Genomic DNA, 22,155 nt, shown 5'->3' with positions numbered 1-22,155 from the left:
ATCTAAACGATCTAGCCTTCGGCTAACTATTTGGAGAGTATGGTTGAACCTCTCCAGGTATTCCACCACAATTGGATCAAGCTGTGAGGTCGAGGGGATATCTGCCACAACACCCTGCGGAATCAAAGATACTTCGAGGGAAGTAATACTCTATGCCTGGGGGATCTCCTCATTGTTGGTGTTAGTTCGCTCAGTTTCGAAACTAAGCCATTTGTTAGCGAGTAGAACTGATTGATCAGATATTCTTTGATAAAGAACGAATACTAAATCAAGCCCTCCTTCAGCGCCAAACTGTTGATGCGTGATTTTGACACCAACAACTCGCACGTGCGAAGTGCTAAGCTGGCCTTAGAAATTACATGTGATGTGATTTTGATAATCTAATGCAAAGATCGAAAAGTAAATGAAAAGTAATTTTTATAGTGGTTTGGATGCTTAAAGCGAATCCTACGTCCACTGTTTCTTTTATATATGAGAGATTACAAGAGGCCGCGTATAGCGAACAATGAACAGAGATACAATGATTATATTCAGAGCGAATATTAAGCCAATCTTTTTCTAATAGGTTATCTTTGCTCTGAAAATATAGATTACAATTAGAAAAATCAGCCTCTCGAAAGTGAGAGGGAGTCCTCTATTTATAGTAGAGGAATTTAAGGTATAATTATAGATATGCAAGTGGGTAGGTGTCATGAAAGTCCTTCCTTGCCTCCTATTGGCTGATAATGTAAGGATATTCTCAAATTATCTGGGGTTTAGACAGGTGTGCGGCCCTTGTTCACTTGTAGACAAAATCTAAATATGCCAAGTTGATGACAACTATGTTCGTTCTGTTTTGGGGTGATGTGGTAGCTTCTGGTTGGCGCAAAGCCATCCTAGACTCTGATTGGTGCTGGCTGATTGCAGCAAGTCAATCTTTATTTTTTAGGCATAACACCACACTTGTATATTGTATCAACCTATATAAATGCATACTGGTCTATATTGTAAATGTGTCTTGAAATACAGGGCCCTAAGGGCTATTGCTATGCAAAAGATGACGCTAAACTGGTGTTGGGGGAGCCCAAAGACCTATTACGATGCCAACATGGCGTCGTTGTAGGCGTAGATTAAAAAAAAAAATTAACTTCAAATTAAAATTTAAATGATGAAGAGATGTTGACCGCGTTGTGGAGAGAATTAAATAATGATGTCAATTGATTGCATCGAAAAAGGCTTTGTATTCTAACTAAAATTATGGCGTCGGAGTAGACCTCGTCTCGAAATAACAATTTTCTTGTAGTATACTTGAATGGCTCTTAACTTTTGCAGTCTATATGTTACCCTAACCTTCTTTTCTAAGCACATATTATATATTAGACTGGCAAAACAGATAGGCCATGAGGGCATGGATCGGGTCATCGCGAGTACAGGTCAATTGTTATGGGTCCAAAAAGTCTTAGTTATATATAGGTTATGAAATTTGGACCCATACCCTACCCTATGCGGGTACGAGTGGTGTAACGACTGTTTTCTATTCGTATTCTCGTAAAATGTGCATAGTAAAATACATGTAAAATAGCATAAAAGTTGGGCCCAAATTTTTCTTTTATTAAACATATACATTCTTTACATAGTACAGTATCATTTGTACAAGAAAACTCTCAAAACAATGGACAGTGCAGCCAAGTCTCCCCGCTTGCCGACGTCCGTCCGATCACATCCTCACCTATGACCTATAAAAACATAGAAAACAACAGGGTGAGCACAAAGATGCTCAGTAAGTAAATCTTCTACTCTAATATCCCCGTGTATCATCCTTCAATTCTGTTCTTACTCTACTTCTAGCTCTTACCATTCTTTTCTTTCTTTTTATTCTCACCACTCATGGAGAATATCATAATAACATGCATGGATGGGATGCATATGCACTAATCATAACAATGCATTTCTCTCTTTTCTTTTCTTTCTATTCTCATCACCCATGGAGAATATCATAATAACATGCATGGATGGGATGCATATGCACTAATCATAACAATGCATTTCTCTCTTTTCTTTTCTTTCTATTCTTTTCTCATGGTTCCCTATTCTTTCTTATTCTTCGCCGATCGGTCTTGGTTGATGCATGGATTCAGAACCCTTAGTCATGTGAGTGTACTCTCTCTCGTGTATAGCCCTCACCCACATGTATTCTCACGGCTATACGAATTCTTTTTTTCATTCTCATTCCGCTCTCTCATGGCGGAGACTACTCTTTCATGGCGGTTACATGCGGTTAATTTCTACACTCACGGGCTCCCCATCGCACAACCTATTCTCTTTTCTCTTCTTTAGCACTTCTCTAGTGCTAACTCTTTCTTTCTCTTCTTCTAAGAGAATTAGTTCTTTTCTTTATCTCTATTCTTAGAGTGTTTCTTTCTCATTTCTTATATTTCTTTCTTTAATGAAAACTCAAATAAACATATGCATATGGATGGTTTATGCTTAGAATCTTTCTTATATGCACTCATGAAATGTAAATATGCTACGTTGCATAATGTAAGGTTCTCTATTTTTACTCAAGTTTCTCTTAGGCATTTCATCAAACAATATGTGTGCATACATAAACTCTATTCTTACTATAATTCTACTTCTTTCTTAACCATCCAAAGTTGGAGTTCAACTCCTTTAATTCACCACACATCCTGCAAAGAAAACACACTTCTAATATTCCTCTCACAAGTCTTCCAATTCTATCCATACTACTACCAACTTTTCTCAACACAATCCAGCATTTTCATGGTGGGATTCTCTTCCTAATTCAACAATAAACTCATTCATAAATCCATCAATACATGACAAACATAAAAATTCAATCAATTAAATCATATAGACATCTCTACATATCATTCCATCATACAAATCACACTTAGGTGGATTTACTTACCTTAAGTAGAATCCACTTAAGCTCTCCACTCTTGATGGCTTGATACCTTCTCTTAAACCTTAAACACAAACTCAATAAGGATCATACTCTTACACCAATAAAATTCACATCTAGAGTAATGAGTCTTACCTTTAAGTGCTAAGGATTAACTTGTATCAACTTCTAGTCAAAAACCCTCCAAAAATCCTTGAAAAGTTGAATGAAAATTTGAGAGAATTGAAGGATGAAAGAGGCTGTGGAAAGAAAGAAAATGAGAACGTTTTCTAACACTACACCTTTAATATCTCATATTTTCTCCCCTCTTTCCGATCTTACCCTTACTCTTTCTAAGGAATTCCATCTTTGTCCTTTAATTCTTTGCAAATGCACCCCCAAATAAACTATTCTCCATGCAATTTCCTTGTATTTCAATCCCCACTTTTCCTTCTAATTAGGGGTAGAATGGTCATTGTGCCCCAAAGGAAGAATTCTCTAAAGACTTCAAGGAACTTTTCAACCAAGTCTTCGCCGCGGCGAAGCTATTTCTTCGCCTCGACGAAAACTTACAGCAGCTACACCGTGGGTGGTAGCACCTCTTCGCTGCGGCGAAGCTTATCCTTCGCCCCGGCGAAGACCGTAACATCAAGATTTTGCCAAGTCTTTACAATTCCAGGGCAACCACTCAACCAAACCAAACAATTAACAACATACAAACTCAAATGAGGATAAAGCCATAAACATTCAATCTATTTATCAAATCTTAACTACGTACCTCATGTGGGGCGTTACAAGTGGACTTGCGAGTACCCTTTTCTTTAAGTTAATTTTAATTTTTAATCTTTTCCAATCAATAAAAAATTGAATGATCTAAAAAGTAAAACATCATATTTTATAATAGACATGGGCAAAACAATTTAGTCATCAATCAACCAAAAATTAAATGTTCCAAAAAGTAAAACATCATATTTCGTTATAGACATGACCAAAATAATTTAGTTTAATCAACCAAAAATTAAATGATTCAAAAAGAAACACTTCTACAAGAGGTTAGAGGCACAATTACATTTCCAAATAACACTTCAAACAAAGTTCATTACATTACCAAATAACCAAATAACACTTCAAGCAAATTTAAAATTAATTAAATAATTTTTTTTTTTAAATTGCAGGTACCCGCAAGTACACTCGGTCCACTCACAGAAAAAGGGGTTAAACTGGGTACGAATAATTTATAAACGGATCCTAAATTAGTAACTCGTACCCGTTTGTTATATGGGTACCCATGGGTTTTGTCGGGTCTATTATAGATAAACCAAAACCTTAAGCACTGTTAGTACCATTAACTCAATTATCTTCCGCTACACACATAAAAAAAAAAAAAAAGGGTATTATGTGACCTCCCCCAAAGTTTCATAATTTATTGTGACAGCCCACAAGTATTAGATGTCTTCAATGTCTTCCCATCACATTTCATAAAATTGTCACTTACCTCCCTTCTGACTGTTAAGTGAAGAAAGTGCTTGTTTAGAAAATTAAAATTTCCATATTACGCCCCACCCTCGAGATATAAACACAAAACTTGAATTGCGGTTGATGTAACTTGAATTTAAAAGTGGGTTGTGATGATGTTTGATTTTGACACCAACAACTCGCACATACAAAGTGCTAAGTTTTTCTTAGAAATTACATGTGAATGATTCATGAGAAGTGTTTATGGTGTTGAGATGATATATGCTTGCAGAAACATAAATACAAGATTGGTAAGAGAGATTTTTATAGTAGTTCGGACATCCACTGTGATTTTATTATTTTCTGACTATTTTTCTGATATTACCTGTAAGGTCTACAAAAATAGAGAAATGCTTTGTTTACAGAGAAAAAATAATAAAGCTCAAATGTTTGTCTAGCTCTCATATGTAGAGCCCGCCCCTTTTTCATGAAGAGAGGTGCCCATTTATACCTTTGAGGTCAATGTAATAAGTGTTTTTGCAAGTTGTCTTGACACATGGGGTCACTCCTTAATCCTTATCTTAAAATGTGATAGGATTGATATAAAATATCTCTTGGAGGCGGTTTGGATTTTTGACAGCTAATACCACTTTATTTTTAAGTGTTTGTTGAACTCTAATTGGTGGTGCTGACATTAGTATGTATTTTTGGTACAACAGGTTGAAAAAGCGTAAGTAGATAACCATTTGACTAATAACTCCATTATTATAAAAGATTAGATTTTATCAATTAACCAAAAATGAAATTTGGATCAAAATTGGCATAATTTGGACCTGGAGTAATCCAACATTCTAATGGATTCCTACCCCTATCAAGATGTAAGAACCTTGATAAGGGTTAAAGACATGACAAAATAATGGTTGACTGCGACAAAATAATGGACAGGGGGGTCAGTGATAGTTGTGAGTTTGTTAAAGTCTTGCGTGTTGGACGCTCCTTACGAGTCTTGTTTATAGTCTATTTCTAAAAACATGACAAACTCATAACTACCTTTCAAATGGTTGTGTTAAATTCTTCAAAGGAAAATCTAACATATGATCTCAAAGATTTTGTCCATTTTTTGTTTTTTAATTGAAAGCTTTCTTTAAAAATATTTTACAATTGTTTTATGAGACCTGCCATTTAGTTATGATATACCTTAAATATGTTTATCAAAAGAGTTAATAAGATTTTTCCCTTTTAAGTTATGATTGAATAACAAAGCTTCTCCTAAGGTTCTTAAAATAACAAAATTCTTGTGTTGCTAAATTTTAGGTGTTAAAATTAATGGTATGAGGGCAATTTGATAAATACTCATTAACTTCTAATAAGTGTAAGTTTTAACGGTTTACTAATGGTAGGGGTTTTTTATTTCAAAAAAATCATATAGATTTTTGTTATTACATCAAACCTTAGATAGAGGGCTCCATGTCTTAACTCTTATCAAGATTCTTACGTCTTAATAGGGGTAGGAAATCCATTAGAATTCTTAAGTCTGAACAGGGATAGGAAAATGATTGGGGATTGCTCAGATTGTATTTGATGGCTATAAGATTTGTTAAAGTCTTTCGTGTTGAAAGCGGCTTACGAATCTTGTGTATAGTCTATTTCTAAACATATGACAAACTCATTACTATCTTTCAATTTGTGTGGTAAGTTCTTGCAAGAATGATCTAACATATGATCTCAAACATTTTGTGCATCTTTAAAAAAAAAAAAAAGTTAAATCTCAAGTTGTTTAGACTTATATGGCACCGTGATTGCGAATGATTAAGGAGTTGATCTAGTAATAAAATGCTAATATCATATAAGAAAGCACATTATTTATGATTAAACATTTGGGATACTAGTTGATTAGTTACATTTCTATATGACTTTGTCTTCTTACTATTATGAAGGATTAAGGTAAAGCTCTAGTTATTATCATGTAAGTCCCAATGTTTTTACACATATTCAAACCCTTTAATAAATATTCTTGAGTCTAGAAAGAGGTGGGCAATTCATCAAGCCCCACTTTGTTTCACTCTTTCGAATCATTTTTCTGTTATGTATTTGAATTAAAAAACTAAATATGTATTTGTTTACTTATTAAGCCAAATCATTTAGAAAATTAATCTAACTCAAACTGGATTTTTTGTCTCAAAATGAAAAGTGGGTGGGACTTGTTTTCTATTATCCTATTCTATTCAACTTAAAACATTTTTCCAACTCTATTCAACTAAATACAATTACCTTTCACTCCTTCCAATCTGAAAATTAATCCACCCAAGACCACCACCATCGACCGTCATGGCCGGAACGACACATGATCGATCGGATCTGGCCTGTTATGCGTCGATCTTGCCATTTTCGATCAGATCTATGGCTAGATATTTGGCTATTGACGGCCAATTCTGGCCAGATTTTTCCGTCTAACAACAACCAGATTTTGGCCTTTAGCGGCTGCTAGAGATTTGGCCGTAGATTTGGCCGTTCCATGGATCTGACTGAAAACGGCCATAATGGCGCACGATAGGCCAGATACAGCCAATCGTGCATAGTTTCAACGACTGCCAGCTATCGTCCGGTGGTGGTGGCCAGCGGCCGGCTGTTCTCTTGGATGGTTGGGGTGTTTTAGTTAATTTTTAAACTTTTATTGTGGTGAGTGTTTTGCTAAATTAACAAATATAGGAGGTAAAAAAAATCTAAAATATTTTCAAAAAATGTACCAAACAACTATTCAACATTTTATCAAACCATGAATATAATTTTTAAATATTTTATCAAACATATTTTTAGAATCTGATCCAATTCGATTTAATCCAACTCAACTAAACTTAAATTAGTTTTTTAGAATAACATTTTTCAAATAATCTATTAAACAAGCCTCAAAATTCTTGGAGTCTTGACAGGGGTAGGAAAATGATATATGTAACCCTTTTATCAATATTTGATTGTACCAAAGTTTGTTGAAGTCTTTCGTCTTGAATGCTCTTTATGAGCCTTGCGTAAAGTCTTTTTTTTTTTTCAAAATAAAAAAAAAAAAAAAATGGTACAGATGTCTTTCAAACTTTTTGCGGCAATTTTTTTCCATATTCTTGACGGACTCACGATTGTCTTTTAAACTTGTGTGTTAAATTCTTTACATAAATTTTATATACTCACAGCTGTCCGCATAAACTATTTGTGTTAAATTATTTCTAAAAGCTTTGACTGATTTGTAATAGTACACATTTAAGTAGTATTTCAAAATTTCAATTTGAAGTAATATATCAAATCTTTAGTACGAAAGTAAATAAATGATGATAATCGTATAAGATAGCACGTCATTTGTGATTAAAAATTTTGGATTCTACTTAGACATCCGATGTTACTCTATACAAGACTTTTAAATGGTTTAACAATGATGATCATAATAGAGGGTTAAGTCATGAACATGACGATCACTATCAAATAAGAATTGCATCCTTTGTGGCCGATCCTTGTCTAGAATTGCAATACGAATATTTCTAAAGCAATACGAATATTCAATAGTTACAGGGAAAATTATATTAAATAAGAGAAAAAAGAATGACACCTAACCAAGGGAACATAATGAGCCTTACTCTTAAAGAAAACCTAATACAAAGCAAATCAAAAGAATTTATTTATTAAAAAAAAAAAAGCATGAAATATATTCTAAACAAATAATAAATATACTTTTAGTCAAGTATATACAATTCATTTGTGGGGAAGCATACAAAAAGTAGTAACTACGACATGGTGACGAATGAAAATATGATGTTTTAAATCAAATGGGTTGACTGACTATCCTTGCCTGGAACAACATCGTTCCTTTGGTTTCAAACCGGCTTGCACGGCACGGTGTGTATAGAACAAATTAACTACGAATTATTGCATCACAAGTACCGTATCATCCTTTAAAACAGAGTTGATGCCGGAACAACATACCCGACTCTCTAAAAATGTTAAAATTTACCACGATTTCACCAGCAATCCTACCTTGCATCCTTCTCTTCCTCTTCAATGTCCATGCAGACTCGCAACTGTATAGTGAAGAACATGCATCGCTAATGAAACTAAAGCAACATTGGCAAAATCCACCAACCATCACTCACTGGACCCCATCCAACACCAATCACTGCTCCTGGCCTGAAATCACCTGCACTCGCAATTCCATCACTCGACTATCCCTCTACAACACCAGCATCTCCCAAACAGTCCCATCCTTCATTTGTGACCTTAAAAATCTAACCCAGCTGAACCTAAGTTACAACTATATTTCCGGCCTATTTCCAAGAGTTCTCTACAACTGTTCTAAACTTCAGTACCTAGACCTCTCTGAGAACTTCTTTGTTGGTCCCATTCCTCATGATATTGACAGCTTGCCTCGGCTCCGCTACCTCAGTCTCGGCTCCAATAACTTTTCATTCGACATTCCAGCAAGTGTTGGAAACTTAACGGAGCTAAGAGTACTTCAGCTTTATAAGAATCAGTTTAACGGTTCTTTCCCATCAGCTATTGGCAATCTGCAAAATCTTGAGCAACTAGGATTGGCATATAATAAAAAATTTGTACCATCAAAGTTGCCTTCAAATTTCTCGCAGTTGAGTAACCTGAAGACTTTGTGGATGGCTGAAGCAAATTTGATTGGTGAAATTCCTGAACCAATTGGCAATATGACTGCGCTTGAGGTATTGGATTTATCAAAGAATGGTTTGACTGGAAAAATCCCAAGCGGTGTTTTCATGTTGAAGAATTTAAGTAAATTAATTCTTNTTTGATAACAATCTCAGCGGAGAATTACCAGAATCACTTGGGAATTGTAATAGTTTATTAACAATTATGATTTACAACAATGGCTTCAGTGGGAAAATTCCTGTGGGGCTGTGGACGGCATCAAATTTGTCATATGTGTGGATAAGTGATAATATGTTTACAGGTGAGCTTCCCGAAAAAATGTCTGGGAATCTATCTTCTATTGACATCAGCAACAATAGGTTTTCCGGTAAAATTCCTGCTGGAGTAAATTCTTTGAGGAATCTGCAGGTGTTCAGGGCCAGTAATAACCTCTTTACGGGTACAGTTACAAGAGAACTGACAGCTCTTCCTTCTTTAACTATTCTTTGGCTTGATCAGAACCAACTCTCCGGAACCCTTCCCTCAAGTTTGAGCACATGGAAGAAGCTCACTACTTTAAACCTGAGAAGAAATCAGCTCTCAGGAGAAATTCCAGAGGAAATTGGCTCTCTACCTGTCCTTAATAGTTTGGACTTGGCAGAAAACAAATTTTCCGGAAAAATTCCACCTCAACTTGGTCTCTTGAAGCTCACCTTCCTTAACCTCTCTTCCAATCATCTTATTGGAGAAATCCCAAGTGAGTTTGAAAATGGTGCGTATGAAAGTAGCTTCTCGAACAATCCTGGTCTCTGCGCACGGAGCTCGTTTGTAGAACTCAAAATCTGCAGTTTTCAACCCGAAAAATCAATCAAAATTTCATCCAAATATTTCGCTTTGATACTGAGTGCAGCCGTTGCCGTCTTTTTGCTGGACTTGGTGATTTCATTCTTCATGTTCAGAGCTTACGGCAAGGGAAAACATGGATTGAATACGAGGACGGATACGGACATCACTAAGTTCCAGGATTTAAATGACACGACCCGTCCCAAAATTCCTCATCCCGTAGGATCCGGGTGCTCCCACAAGACTCGGATACCTGAGACGTGTCATATAGAAAAATTGTGAAACCTGTTAGAAGACCTACTTTTCCTGAATAACATCATAGTATTTTCATTTCCAACATCTAAAAAAAAAGACATGTATCCTCCTTCGTTTTACAAAAGAAAAGAGTTAAGGAAAATTTGTGGTATCAGATTTTCCACTTATATAACAGATTCCAAAACATAAACAAAAGGAAATACATGATGGGAAACATGAGTTTTCTTTTGAATCGAAAGTCCAAAAATGCACTACCACATAAATGTAAAACCCACATAAAACAATGTCGATGCGTGGCACAACCTTGAGCGGTGACTCACTGCTCGGCACGATCTCCCTGTAAACCTGAGGGGGAGGAAAACATTTTTTTTAAAACGGGTGAGCTGAAATACTCAGTGAGTGGGAGAAAAGGGGAAGTTTGCAAAACATTCGTCAAATAAAAGTTATGGCGTGCAATGGTCCTTATGAAATACTGAAAACAACATGATTCTATGAACATGATATGGTGGTAGCTAATCATCCTGTATGCATGCATAACTCATTTTCAATCGTTCTAAGTATTATAATATGATCAATTAAACTGACAACAATTTCTGAATCCTAGCTATCATAAATACTGAAAACTCTTTTATGAGAACTTAAAGAATAGCTGTAAATTCAGCTTCTAAAGACAATGTTTTTATGAATCATGCTACAACATCAACTGTTTCCTATAGCTAATGCAAACTATCCATCATATACTGAAAAATGAACATATAACTGATATGAAAGCTGCAGGCTGGTATCTGAAAACTTTAAAACGATATCCTGTTGGAAACAGTAAATGATACTAAAGGTTCTCATGCATGTGATTTTGAAAATAACAACTTACTAGTCATGCCTGTAAACATCCAAACCAACATTCAATGAACATCATGATTCACAAGACAAAATCTGGTAACTAAATTTATAACTATTGTGATGATATAAAATGAAAATGATTTTTCTGAAACTATGCATTGATAACTGATTTTGGAATACTGTAAACTTATGCTGATAACTGAACTTTAAATTGGATACTGTAGCTTTTACTGTTACGGAAAACTATAGATATATCTTATTTGAAAACTGGGGCTAATACTGAAAGCTCTCTTAATATTCTGAAAACTCATATTGAGACTATCGCTCATAATGATACTCAAAACTGAATGTGATTTTGAACATTCTAAAACGTGATTATGATATTAATAATAGAAAACCCTACCGCAACTAGTACCCTGGGGGAAAAATCTCGATACCTGGTGGGCATCCCACACACAGGCAAAGCTGGAGAAAAACATCTCAATACCCGGCAAGATCTATCATCGCGCGGGCAGAGTCTGAAGAAAACAATCTCATATACCTGGCAGACAAGCTCAACGCCCAGGCAGAGCACTAAATATCTCAATACGCATGCGCAGAGCCTGAAGACCAATATCTCAATACCCAGCGGAATCTTGCATCGCGTGGGCAGAGCCTGAAACTGGGGGAATGGGGTACTTCGTAGGGTGGTTTTAGCACCCACAACATACTCATGCATATCTATGTAACATGTAAGTCAAGAGTATATTACGTATGTGCTTATAAATCATACATATATGACATAATATTTAGAAATCGCATATAGGGGTGAAACTGCAATTTCTAAACATATTTCAAAAACTGACCGTATAACCCAGATTATAAATTACTTCAACATCACATGATCTTAGCATATGTCTGATACAAATCATAAGCAAATATCACTTTTAAAAGTCAAACCTCATATAACACATTATAATTATAATTAAAAACCCAAGAGCAATAATAATAAATAATAATAATAATAATAAGAATATTTCATACAAGATAAATCATGCCAACATATGAGATTTCATGGAAAACAGGGGGTAAATTGTAAGTTTTTAAAGCATACTTTCAAAAGACGAAAAGCACCCATTTTCCTGTTCACCGAGAATTATTTACCAACATCACAAATCTCAGTCCTTCTTTAACATGTTGTCCAGTCAAGTATGCAATTTAATACCCAACAATAATTTCATCAAAAAACACAAGTCAACCATCATCCTAATATGTATCCAGCCGAGTGCACGTGGTTACAATAACAAGCAAATGCATCCCACTTAAAAAACTCAATCAAGCACTTCAAAGATTTGTCCAAAAACATGTAAAAGAAAACAATTTAAGCAATTTCACAAAATAAACAAGGCTCTTGTCAAGATATTAATATACAAAACATGAGTCTGTGGTTTTTAGGAAAGATTTGGTGACATGCAACACAAATCAGTTTTGTTAAATTCAGATATGAGACACTTTCACTCAAAAATTTGTAAAAAACACATTCATATTCCAATATTATTGATAATAACATCAATTTCAGTATAAAATCTTCATGGAATATATGCGGAAGTAAATGACAAACCTCCGGCCATAGCAATTGTTCTTTGATCTTCTTGCGTCCTTTCTAAATTACAGGATTTCCACTGATTGCAATTTTGGGTGATGGTTTATGGGAATCAAAAAAAAAAATTGCGTCTAATGGGACCTGTAAAGTCTCCTATATGCAGTTGTCTTTCCATCAAAGACAAATGCTCAAGGAAGAGACACAACTTTTACATTAAATCCACATCAGTCCACACAGCATAAAAGTGTAAGACCTTAAGAAATTATATTAAAAGTGTAGGACCATAATGTAAAAAGTCTAACATTCTCCCACTTGGTCCAAACTCTAATATAATCCAAAAACACAAGAGATGTATATGCGGTATGTTCAATTAGAAAGAGGAAAAAGTACATGAATCATAGCGGTAAGTCCCTTTGAAACAAGTATTACTTCCATGTTTACAATGCAATTTTTCTCTTTCTAAATAAACGCTTAAATGTGGAATATCACTTTATGAACAAACCTCAAATGTTTGTTCCAGGTCCTTAAATGTTGTTTGCTCCAACCAAAATGTTATACAACTTAAAAGAGAAAACAAACTAAATTACAAAGTTCAGACAATAAGTATTACCTCTCAGAGTGACAAAGCGGGACATAGTCCCATTTGAACAACATGATCCTTGAACGTCTTTGGTGGCATGCCTTTCGTTAGAGGATCAACAATCATTGCTCAGTATGTATGTGTCAATGAGCACTTCTTTGGCTTTAACGTGCTCCCTTATTGCTAAGTACTTAAGTCGATGGTGTTACTCGACTTCCACTCTTATTATTCTTAGCAAAGAATACAGAGCATGAATTGTCACAATATAACTTCATTGGCCTAGAGATAGACATCAACACTCCAAGCCCAGAAATGAAACTTCTCAACCAAATACCTGTGGAGTTGCCTCAAAAGGAAACAAACTCAGCTTCCATGGTAGAAGTGGCAACTAAAGATTGTGGGCACTTCTCCAGATATAGCACCTCCGGCGAGCATAAAAACATATCCGGATGTTGATTTTCGAGAATCAATGCATCCAGCGAAGTCTGAGTCTGAATATCGACGACTTCTAAAATGTCGGAACGTTTATAAGTAAGCATGAAACTTTAGTTCCTTGAAGATACCCATGACCTTCTTTGCAGCTCTCCAATGATCCAAAACTGAATTACTTTGATATCTTCTAACATGCCAACTGCAAAAGCGATGTCAGGTCTAGTACAGACTTGAGCATACATTAGGCTTCCAACAGCTGAAGCATAAGGAATAGTTTTATGTTCCTTTTCAATCTCAAGTGTAGGACATGGTTCAGTCACCCTTAACAATGGGTGCAACAGATTGAACATGTCACCCTTAACAATGGGTGCAACACGGGGGAACAATCTTCATCCTAAACTCTCAAGAATTTTATTATATAGGCTTCCTGAGATAGTCCCAAAACATGTCGAGACCTATCCCTATGAATCTTAATGCCAATGACATAAGACGCCTCACCCATATCCTTCATACTAAAATGTTGAGAGAGAAATTGTTTCACATATGTAGCAAACCCAAATCATTGGTTGCAAGGAGAATATCATCTACATATAACATAAGAAAGATGATTTTACTCCCAATGACCTTGTGGTAGTACACTGATCCATGACATTCTCTACAAAACCAAATGAAGAGATACAGTGTGAAATCTTAAATACCACTGTCGGGAGCTGTTTAAGTCCATAAATGGACTTCTTAAGCTTGCAAAACAAATGCTCACCATCACTGAAATGAACCATCAGGCTGTTTATATAAACCCTTCTCCAAATCTCCATTGAGAAAAGTTGTTTTAACATCCATTTGATGTAAATCTAAATTGAAATGGGCCACTAATGCCATTATGATACGAAAGGAATCCTTTTTAGAAACTGGAGAAAAATGTTTCTTTGTAATCTATTCCTTCCTTTTACGTGAAACCTTGGCAACAAGTCTAGCCTTGTATCTCTCAATGTGGCCTAATGAACCCTTTTGGTTTTAAATACCCATTTACAACCAATAGGTTTCTTTCCCATAGGCAAGTCAACAAGGTCCCAAACTTTATTATCCCCATAGAATCATCTGTCAATCATGGCATTATACCACAATTCAGATTTATGCTGTTCATAGCTTGTAAAACGTGTTAAATCATCCTCAATACCTATGTCACAGTCAGACTCTTGCATATACACTTCATAATCAGTAGGAATTGCTGATTTCTTTGTTCTAGTAGATCTCCTTAATGTTGTATCAGTAGTCTCTTGAGATGTTGCACAACGGGTTCCATTTGTATTGGAGGTTGTTTAAAATGATCTTCTAAAACAATCGCATCAGAATGTGGATTTTGATTGAGTGGTTCCTCATTATTCACCTGTTTGGATGAACAACCAATCTTTTTACTTGATGTAGGAGCATTGTTGAAACATCAATTTTCTCAAAGACTGAGTCTCTGATTTGATCACTCCCATGACCACATCATTTTCAAGAAATTGGCTTTCTTGATCAACAATTCTACTGGAATGGTTAGGACAATAAAACTATATCCTTGGATTTTTCTGCATATCCAATAAAATATGCACTAAAAGTCCTAGGATCTAACTTCCGTTCTTATGGATTATAAAACTCTAACCTCAACTGACAACCCCAGATGCATAAATGACTTAAATTGGTTTCCAACCTTTCCATAATTCGAATGGCGTTTTGGGAACCGCTTAGTTGGAACTCGGTTTATATATACGCTGCAGTTTTGAGAGCTTCAATCCACAAAGAATGAGGAAGTTTGGAGTTACTTAGCACTCCGTACCAACCTATAATGTCTATTCTCTGTTCTGCTACACTATTCTGAGATGTGAGCCAGGCAGGTGTATTGAGCCACAATACCTTGCTCTTGAAGAAATTTAGCAAATGGACCAAGTGCTTGTCCTATACCAGTGTATCACCATAATATCACCACCTCTATCAGATTCACAATCTTAATTTGTTTTCCACATTGTTTCTCTACTTTTGCTATATATTTTGAAAGCACTCAACGTTCATCCTTGTGATAAAGCATATAGAGATACTAAATCGTGAGTAATCATCAATAAAGGTGATGAAAATTTCTGCACTAGAGCTCATGTCAGGGCAACAAATATCTGTGTGTATGATTTCTAAAAGTTCAGAACTCTTCCTGGCACCCTTCTTGGATTTGTTAGTCTGCTTTCCCTAATGCAGTCTCACAAGTATCAAAGTCAATAAAGTCAAGAGTTTCAAGAACTCCAGCATTTACCAACCTTTTAATCCTATCAATGGAGATGTGTCCTAATCTCCTATGCCACAAAAAGAAGAGTTTTCATACAATAGTACGTTTCATGCCAGTGTTAGCATGTGAAGTCATAAGACTATAAGGAACAGTATCACTTAAAGAATTTTAAACAAACCATCAACCAAAGTACCATTTCCAACAATAGAGAGTTCTTAATTAAATTAAAAGAAATACCATAAAAGTTGAAAGAGTATCCACAAGGTACAAGTTTAGAAACTGAAATAAATTCCTAGAAAAACTAGGAATATAAAAGGTTCGTTCCAAATCCAAAACATAATTAGTACTTAAATAAGTCTAAAAGTCAACAGCTTCAACACGTGAAGGCATCCTGTTTCCTGAATAGATGCTGCATTCACTTCCTAATGGCTTCCTTGATCCAGAAAACCCTGTATGGCATAGAAACATGGATTGTAGAACCAGAATCAATCTACCAATCATTATGTGAAACACAAATCATATTAGATTCTAAACACCAAAAGATGAGAGGTTACCTTTCTTGTCAAGCTAGGCCTTCCTCTTAGGACAATCCTTTTCATGTGGTCCCGTCTTTTTAGAAGAAACACTTGATATTGTCCTATTACCTTTGCTCATAACCTCATGCAGCTTGCCTTTTCCTTCCACTTCTATTCTTGTTTGAAGTGTACTTGACATTTCCTGTCACCAGATTTGCAGTTCACTCACTTCCTGAAGCAGTCTCTCCTCCTCTGAACCCACATGGTCAAAGCTCATTGATTGACCATTTATCCTTCTGTGTGTTATAAGATCTTGAAAGGAGTATAATGAGACGAGAGAGAGTTCAGAACATAATGCACCAGCAAATCATCATTAATCACCATGAAGGGATTTCAACTGAGCAGCTATGTCCTCATTTATAATATGCTCACGGACTCCTTTAATACCAGTCAACTTCATGGGATGTCAATCTACTCATTAGGATGCTACCTAATGCTTCTTCTGTGTTTCAAACTGTGCATGAATTGCATCCATCAGATCCTTGACATTTTCACACTCCGGTATCGACCCACGGATACTAGTCGTAATGTGAGATTTGATAAACATCATGCTTAAACGGTTGGATCGCTCCCACCATTCATACAAGCATCTCAGCTTAGAGCTAGCATCTGTAGGTGTTGGTGGCTCTTCCTTACGAAGAGCATAGTCAAGATCTATGACACCTAAATGAAGGAGGACAGCTCTCTCCAGGATTTGTAGTTATCACCATTTAAATTAGGAACCTTATCTAACCATCATCAAAGTTTGATCAACGTAGGTAATTCAATAGCATGCTTACTAAATAAATTATGAGGCACAAACCATCAATAACAATTATAAGTTTACCAATGTAAAAAAAATAATAAATCATAAATGAATCGACATATCATAAAATCTCCCGTGGGTAAAGACATACATATATGATTCATATCCTTTAATGATGAAACTAGAAATTATTATATTTCATAATACCTGTGGGCTAATTAAGAAATAAGAATAATTTCTATTTCATCCCAATTAATCATAAAAATATAACATTCCTGTGGGGTAAATGATTACTAATATGATTAATACAAAACGATGTTATTAACCTTAATATGAATAACTAATATTTCTTAATGCATATATATCATAATTTAGATGCTGCGGTTACTCTAAATTAATCAAAAATATATACGATCATAAAACATCAAATAATTTATAACATGAATTGTATAATATAACACAAATCAATACAAGAATAATACATTATTTATGCATAACAAAGTAATATATACATAAAAAAACCATCATACAAGCTGTCACCGACTTCCACGTGCCACCGTGACTAAAGAACGCGCCTCCCACGCCCACCAGAAGGCAGCACACACGCTCACGCGCCCTTACGGGCCTCCACGGCCCTTTCACGCGCCTACACGCACTTACACGCGCCAAACATACACCCACACGCGCCTGACGCAAGCACAAACTCTTCACGCGCCTGGACGCGCCGGGTCTTGACCAAGGTCGGGCTAACCCGTTTGACGGGTCGTTCGACCCGGTTTGTCCATTGGACCGGTCCGTTGACCGATTCAGTGACTGGTTTGAACGGTTGACCGGGCTGGACTGTTGACCGGGTCGGGTTGACTAACGGTTTGGGCTGGGTTGACCTGGTCGTTTGACCCGTTTTGACTTTTGACCTTTGACCGGGTCAGTTTGACCCGTTTGACCTGTCGGGTCGGTTCTTCTGACCGTTTTCTGCAACTTTACCCAATTCTTTTCCAGATTTTCAACAGCCCATTTCGACCATTTTTTCGGCGTTTTCGATAGGAAACTTGAATGTGGACATATAATATATATCAGTGACATCCAAATGACAATTTCGTCCTAAATCGTGCCATAAATGGCTTCCGAAACACCAAACATAATTTCTAAAACAAAACTTTAAAATAGCTTAACTTTGCATCCAGAACTCCGTTTTTGACAAATAATATACCGTTGGAAAGCTTTTTCAACAAGGATTCCAATGACATCAAAATCAAAAACAGATTCTATTTATAATAAAAGTTATGCTTGATTTACAGTACGGGTTTTAATGGAAAAAATCCTAATTTTATGCAATATTTTTCAGATTTGCAACAAACAACTTCATGCTAGGCAGAGATTCAAATAATGGCTCTGATACCAAATGTAAAAACACATTCATATTCCAATATTCATTGATAATACAATCAATTTCAGTATAAAATCTTCATGGAATATATGCGGAAGTAAATGACAAACCTCCGGCCATAGCACTTGTTCTTTGATCTTCTTGCTCCTTTCTAAATTACAGGATCTTCCACTGACTGCAATTTTGGGTGATGGTTTATGGGAATCAAAAAAAAAATTGCGTCTAATGGGGACCTGTAAAGTCTCCTTTATATGCAGTTGTCTTTCCATCAAAGACAACTCCTCAAGGAAGAGACACAACTTTTACATTAAAATCCACATCAGTCCACATCAGCATAAAAGTGTAGGACCTTAAGGAAATTATATTAAAAGTGTAGGATCATAATATAAAAAGTCTAACAAAATTTGCTCAAGCTGGGACATGCTAAGGTAAAATATCTAGCCAACATCACAATTTAGTCAAACAACCGAATGCAAACAGGTGCAGCTAGCAAGCAAAATACACTCCATTTTAAGCACCAAATTAACCAACCAAACATTCATCCAAAAGCATGGAAAGGAAAGCAAGTTCAGCAAGCTTCAAATTCAGCTCAAAACTCATCAAAAAGCAAAAATGGCCAACTATATTTAACATGCAAACATAAATCTGAACTTTTTTAAGAAAACTTTCATTTGATCCACTCACCCTTCTAATCCTATAATTGACTGCCTATTACAGTGCTTGGATTTCGATCTCCACCGTTCAGAATGTAGAGTTGTGTTTCATGAACAACATATCCAAAAATCAGAACGATCGAACGGCAAACGAGTTCCAAATCACGATCTGATGATGCACTATTCACATACTCAAAAACTAATATATCCTCTCTCCTTCTCTTTGTTCTTCCTTTTTCTTCTCTTCCTCTCTCACTCTAACTCTCGGCCGAACCCACTCTTTCTTCTCTCCTTTTTTTTTTTTTCCTCCTTTCTCACCTCTCTTCTTTCTTTCTTCTGCTCTCGTTTTCTTCTTCTTCCTTTGGGCGAACTGCCCAGTTTTCTTCTTCTTTTAAACAAAACATTTTTCTGAAATTATATATGCCCCCCAAAATTTCTAAATTTCAATCTAGCCCCGCCACCTAAGCTTTTCCTTACAAAAATGTCCAAATTTTTCCCTCTTGATATATGCAAACCCATCATGATTTATTTCTTCGTTTTCACTCTTTAACGCAACTTTAAAAACTGACAAAAATACCCCTTTCTTAAAATAATACCATAAAATCAAATCAAAAGGGAATTAAATAACTAATTAAAATTCATGCTATTACTAAATTAGAAATGGGGTTTTACATTAAATCTCATAGAAAATGATATTTGGCCAAAATTGACAGAAAATAACGTGATTGGAAGTGGTGGTTCTGGAAAAGTGTACCGTGTTTCTGTAAATAGTTCGGGTGATGTTGTTGCCGTGAAAATGATTTGTAATAACCGAAAGTTTGACCAAAAACTCAAGAAACAAGTTTTAGCAGAAGTTCAAACATTAAGTAGAATTAGACATTTGAACATAGTAAAGTTGCTTTGCTGCATTTCCAATGAGAATTTGAAACTTCTGGTTTACGAGTATCTAGAGAATCGTAGCCTGGATCTCTGGTTGCATAAAAGGAATCGACCATCAATTCTCTCTGGCTCTGTCTCTGGCTCTGGCTCTGGCTCAGTCGTCCATGATTTTGTCCTGGACTGGCCCAAGAGGTTGCGGATTGCGGTGGGGGCTGCCCAGGGACTTTGCTACATGCACCATGACTGCTCCCCACCCATTGTCCACCGGGATGTGAAATCAAGCAATATCCTATTAGATTCAGACTTTAATGCGAAAATAGCAGATTTTGGTCTAGCTAAAACCCTGGTCAAGCAGGGAGAACTTGAAACAATGCCATCTGTGGTAGGCTCCTTCGGGTACATTGCTCCAGGTGATATATTTTTCAAATGGTACAATCACTTGTTTTTGGATCATGTCAATCATTCATGTCAATCATTCCCTCCTTTTTACTGAGCAACTGTTATTCTTGATCCCTTTATCAAACTTTTTGCTTTTCTAAACTGAAATGTAGAGTATGCTCATACAACCAAAGTCAATGAGAAGACAGACATTTATAGCTTTGGAGTGATCCTTTTGGAACTCACAACAGGAAGAGAAGCTAATTATGGTGATGAACATACATACCTCTCCAAATGGGCGTGGCAATATCTTCAAGATGGCAATCCTATAGTTGATGCCTTGGATGAGGAGATCAAAGAAGTTTGCTATTTGGATGAAATGAGTCGAGTATTCAAACTTGGGATCCGCTGTACCAGCACGCCACCTGCTGCTAGGCCTAGCATGAAGTCAGTTTTGGAAATCTTAGTCAATCCTTCGGTTATTTCCCAAGCAAAGACTGCTGCAAGTAAGTTTTGATGCGACTCCTCTCATTACGAAATTCAAGACAAGAGAGGATGTCAGATTGTGATGTTCAGTTTAATTTTTAGTTGCTTCATTTCTAGTAATTAGACAGATTTGTGCAGCGGAAAAAGGTTTTTCCGTTTCATGAAAAGGGAGCAGTTAATGAAGTATTTCATAGGCTTAATTATGTATAAAATGTGACTGTATTTACATTATAAACATGAATGCATTTCCAGTTTTCTGGCTTCAATACCTTTAGCGAATTCAATACTAAGTTATAAATCTGAACTGGTAAAATTGAATAGTAAATATAATCTATCGTCGTCCCATCGTCCCTTGACTACGCTGGGCTTAGGCATGTCGTGCCTTGATGGAATGTGATAAATACAAAGTGCTATGATCCAGGACTGATTACAGGTTACCATTATTCTTGGCTTGATTCATGGCCTGATTCAAATGTGTTGAAACATTGATAATTTGCTGGAAATTCAATTAAGAGTTAGTTTGGTTTTGAATATGTTTTGGCGCCAAGCAGCTGCTGCATTCCTCCATGTCTGCCGAAATTGAAGCCGCTGTAGTAGTTGTTTTTAGTGACATGTTTATGTGAAATTCAACTTAGATTGAGGTTGTATTAGTTGCCAACTTTGTTTTTTAAATTTTAAAACTCTAAATGGCTGTTGCAGTTGGTAAAACAGTATGCCTTTGTTGTATATAATGCAAGTTGCAATGTAATTAAAAAAAAAAAAAGTTTTAATTCTTTTCATTCTCTCCTCATCTTTCCTTAGAGTTCACCGGCTCTTAAAACGAACAAAATGATTACATTTTATTATTATCCCTGATTTCATGTAATTATATTGATTGTATTACCATTTCTCACACTTGTAGACTTTTGGATAGATTACAATACTGAAAATATACAGAAAATTCTTCTTCTCTCTTTCTCTTGGCATAATCTGGCGTCCCTGCCACTCTTTGCCTCTATCTCTGATCAATTTCTTACATGGTATCAGAGCTTCTCTACTTAGCTTCCGCTCCTTAATTCTCTTCTGTCTCTATAAAAGCAAACAAAATCTCTATCAGTTTTCACTTCTTTCAAAATACAAGCCTCAGTTATTATAACCAATTTCCAGAAAGTCATCAGCTAAACTACTAAAATGGAAACCAACACACACTACAGAGCTAGCCCACACTAAACCACTTTTAACACAAGAAATCCAGGCTTAGGCCAAACTAATTCAAATTCCATAAATCGTCCAACCATTACAATCAACCC

General features: G+C 35.9%; 1 protein-coding gene across 1 annotated transcript; it reads left to right on the top strand.

Moving 5' to 3' along the window:
• Positions 1-8,427: 8,427 nt before the first annotated feature.
• On the top strand, positions 8,428-20,897 carry LOC116139470 (receptor-like protein kinase 5). The gene is given in 4 exon segments (XM_031425136.1): positions 8,428-9,126; positions 9,128-10,016; positions 19,810-20,412; positions 20,554-20,897. Coding segments are annotated over 4 exon segments (2,535 nt in total).
• The last annotated feature ends 1,258 nt before the right edge of the window (positions 20,898-22,155 follow it).

The sequence above is a fragment of the Pistacia vera genome, unplaced genomic scaffold (assembly GCF_008641045.1).
Source record: "Pistacia vera cultivar Batoury unplaced genomic scaffold, PisVer_v2 Contig351, whole genome shotgun sequence".
Lineage (NCBI taxonomy): Eukaryota > Viridiplantae > Streptophyta > Magnoliopsida > Sapindales > Anacardiaceae > Pistacia > Pistacia vera.
This window is presented reverse-complemented; position numbering and strand designations above follow the sequence as displayed.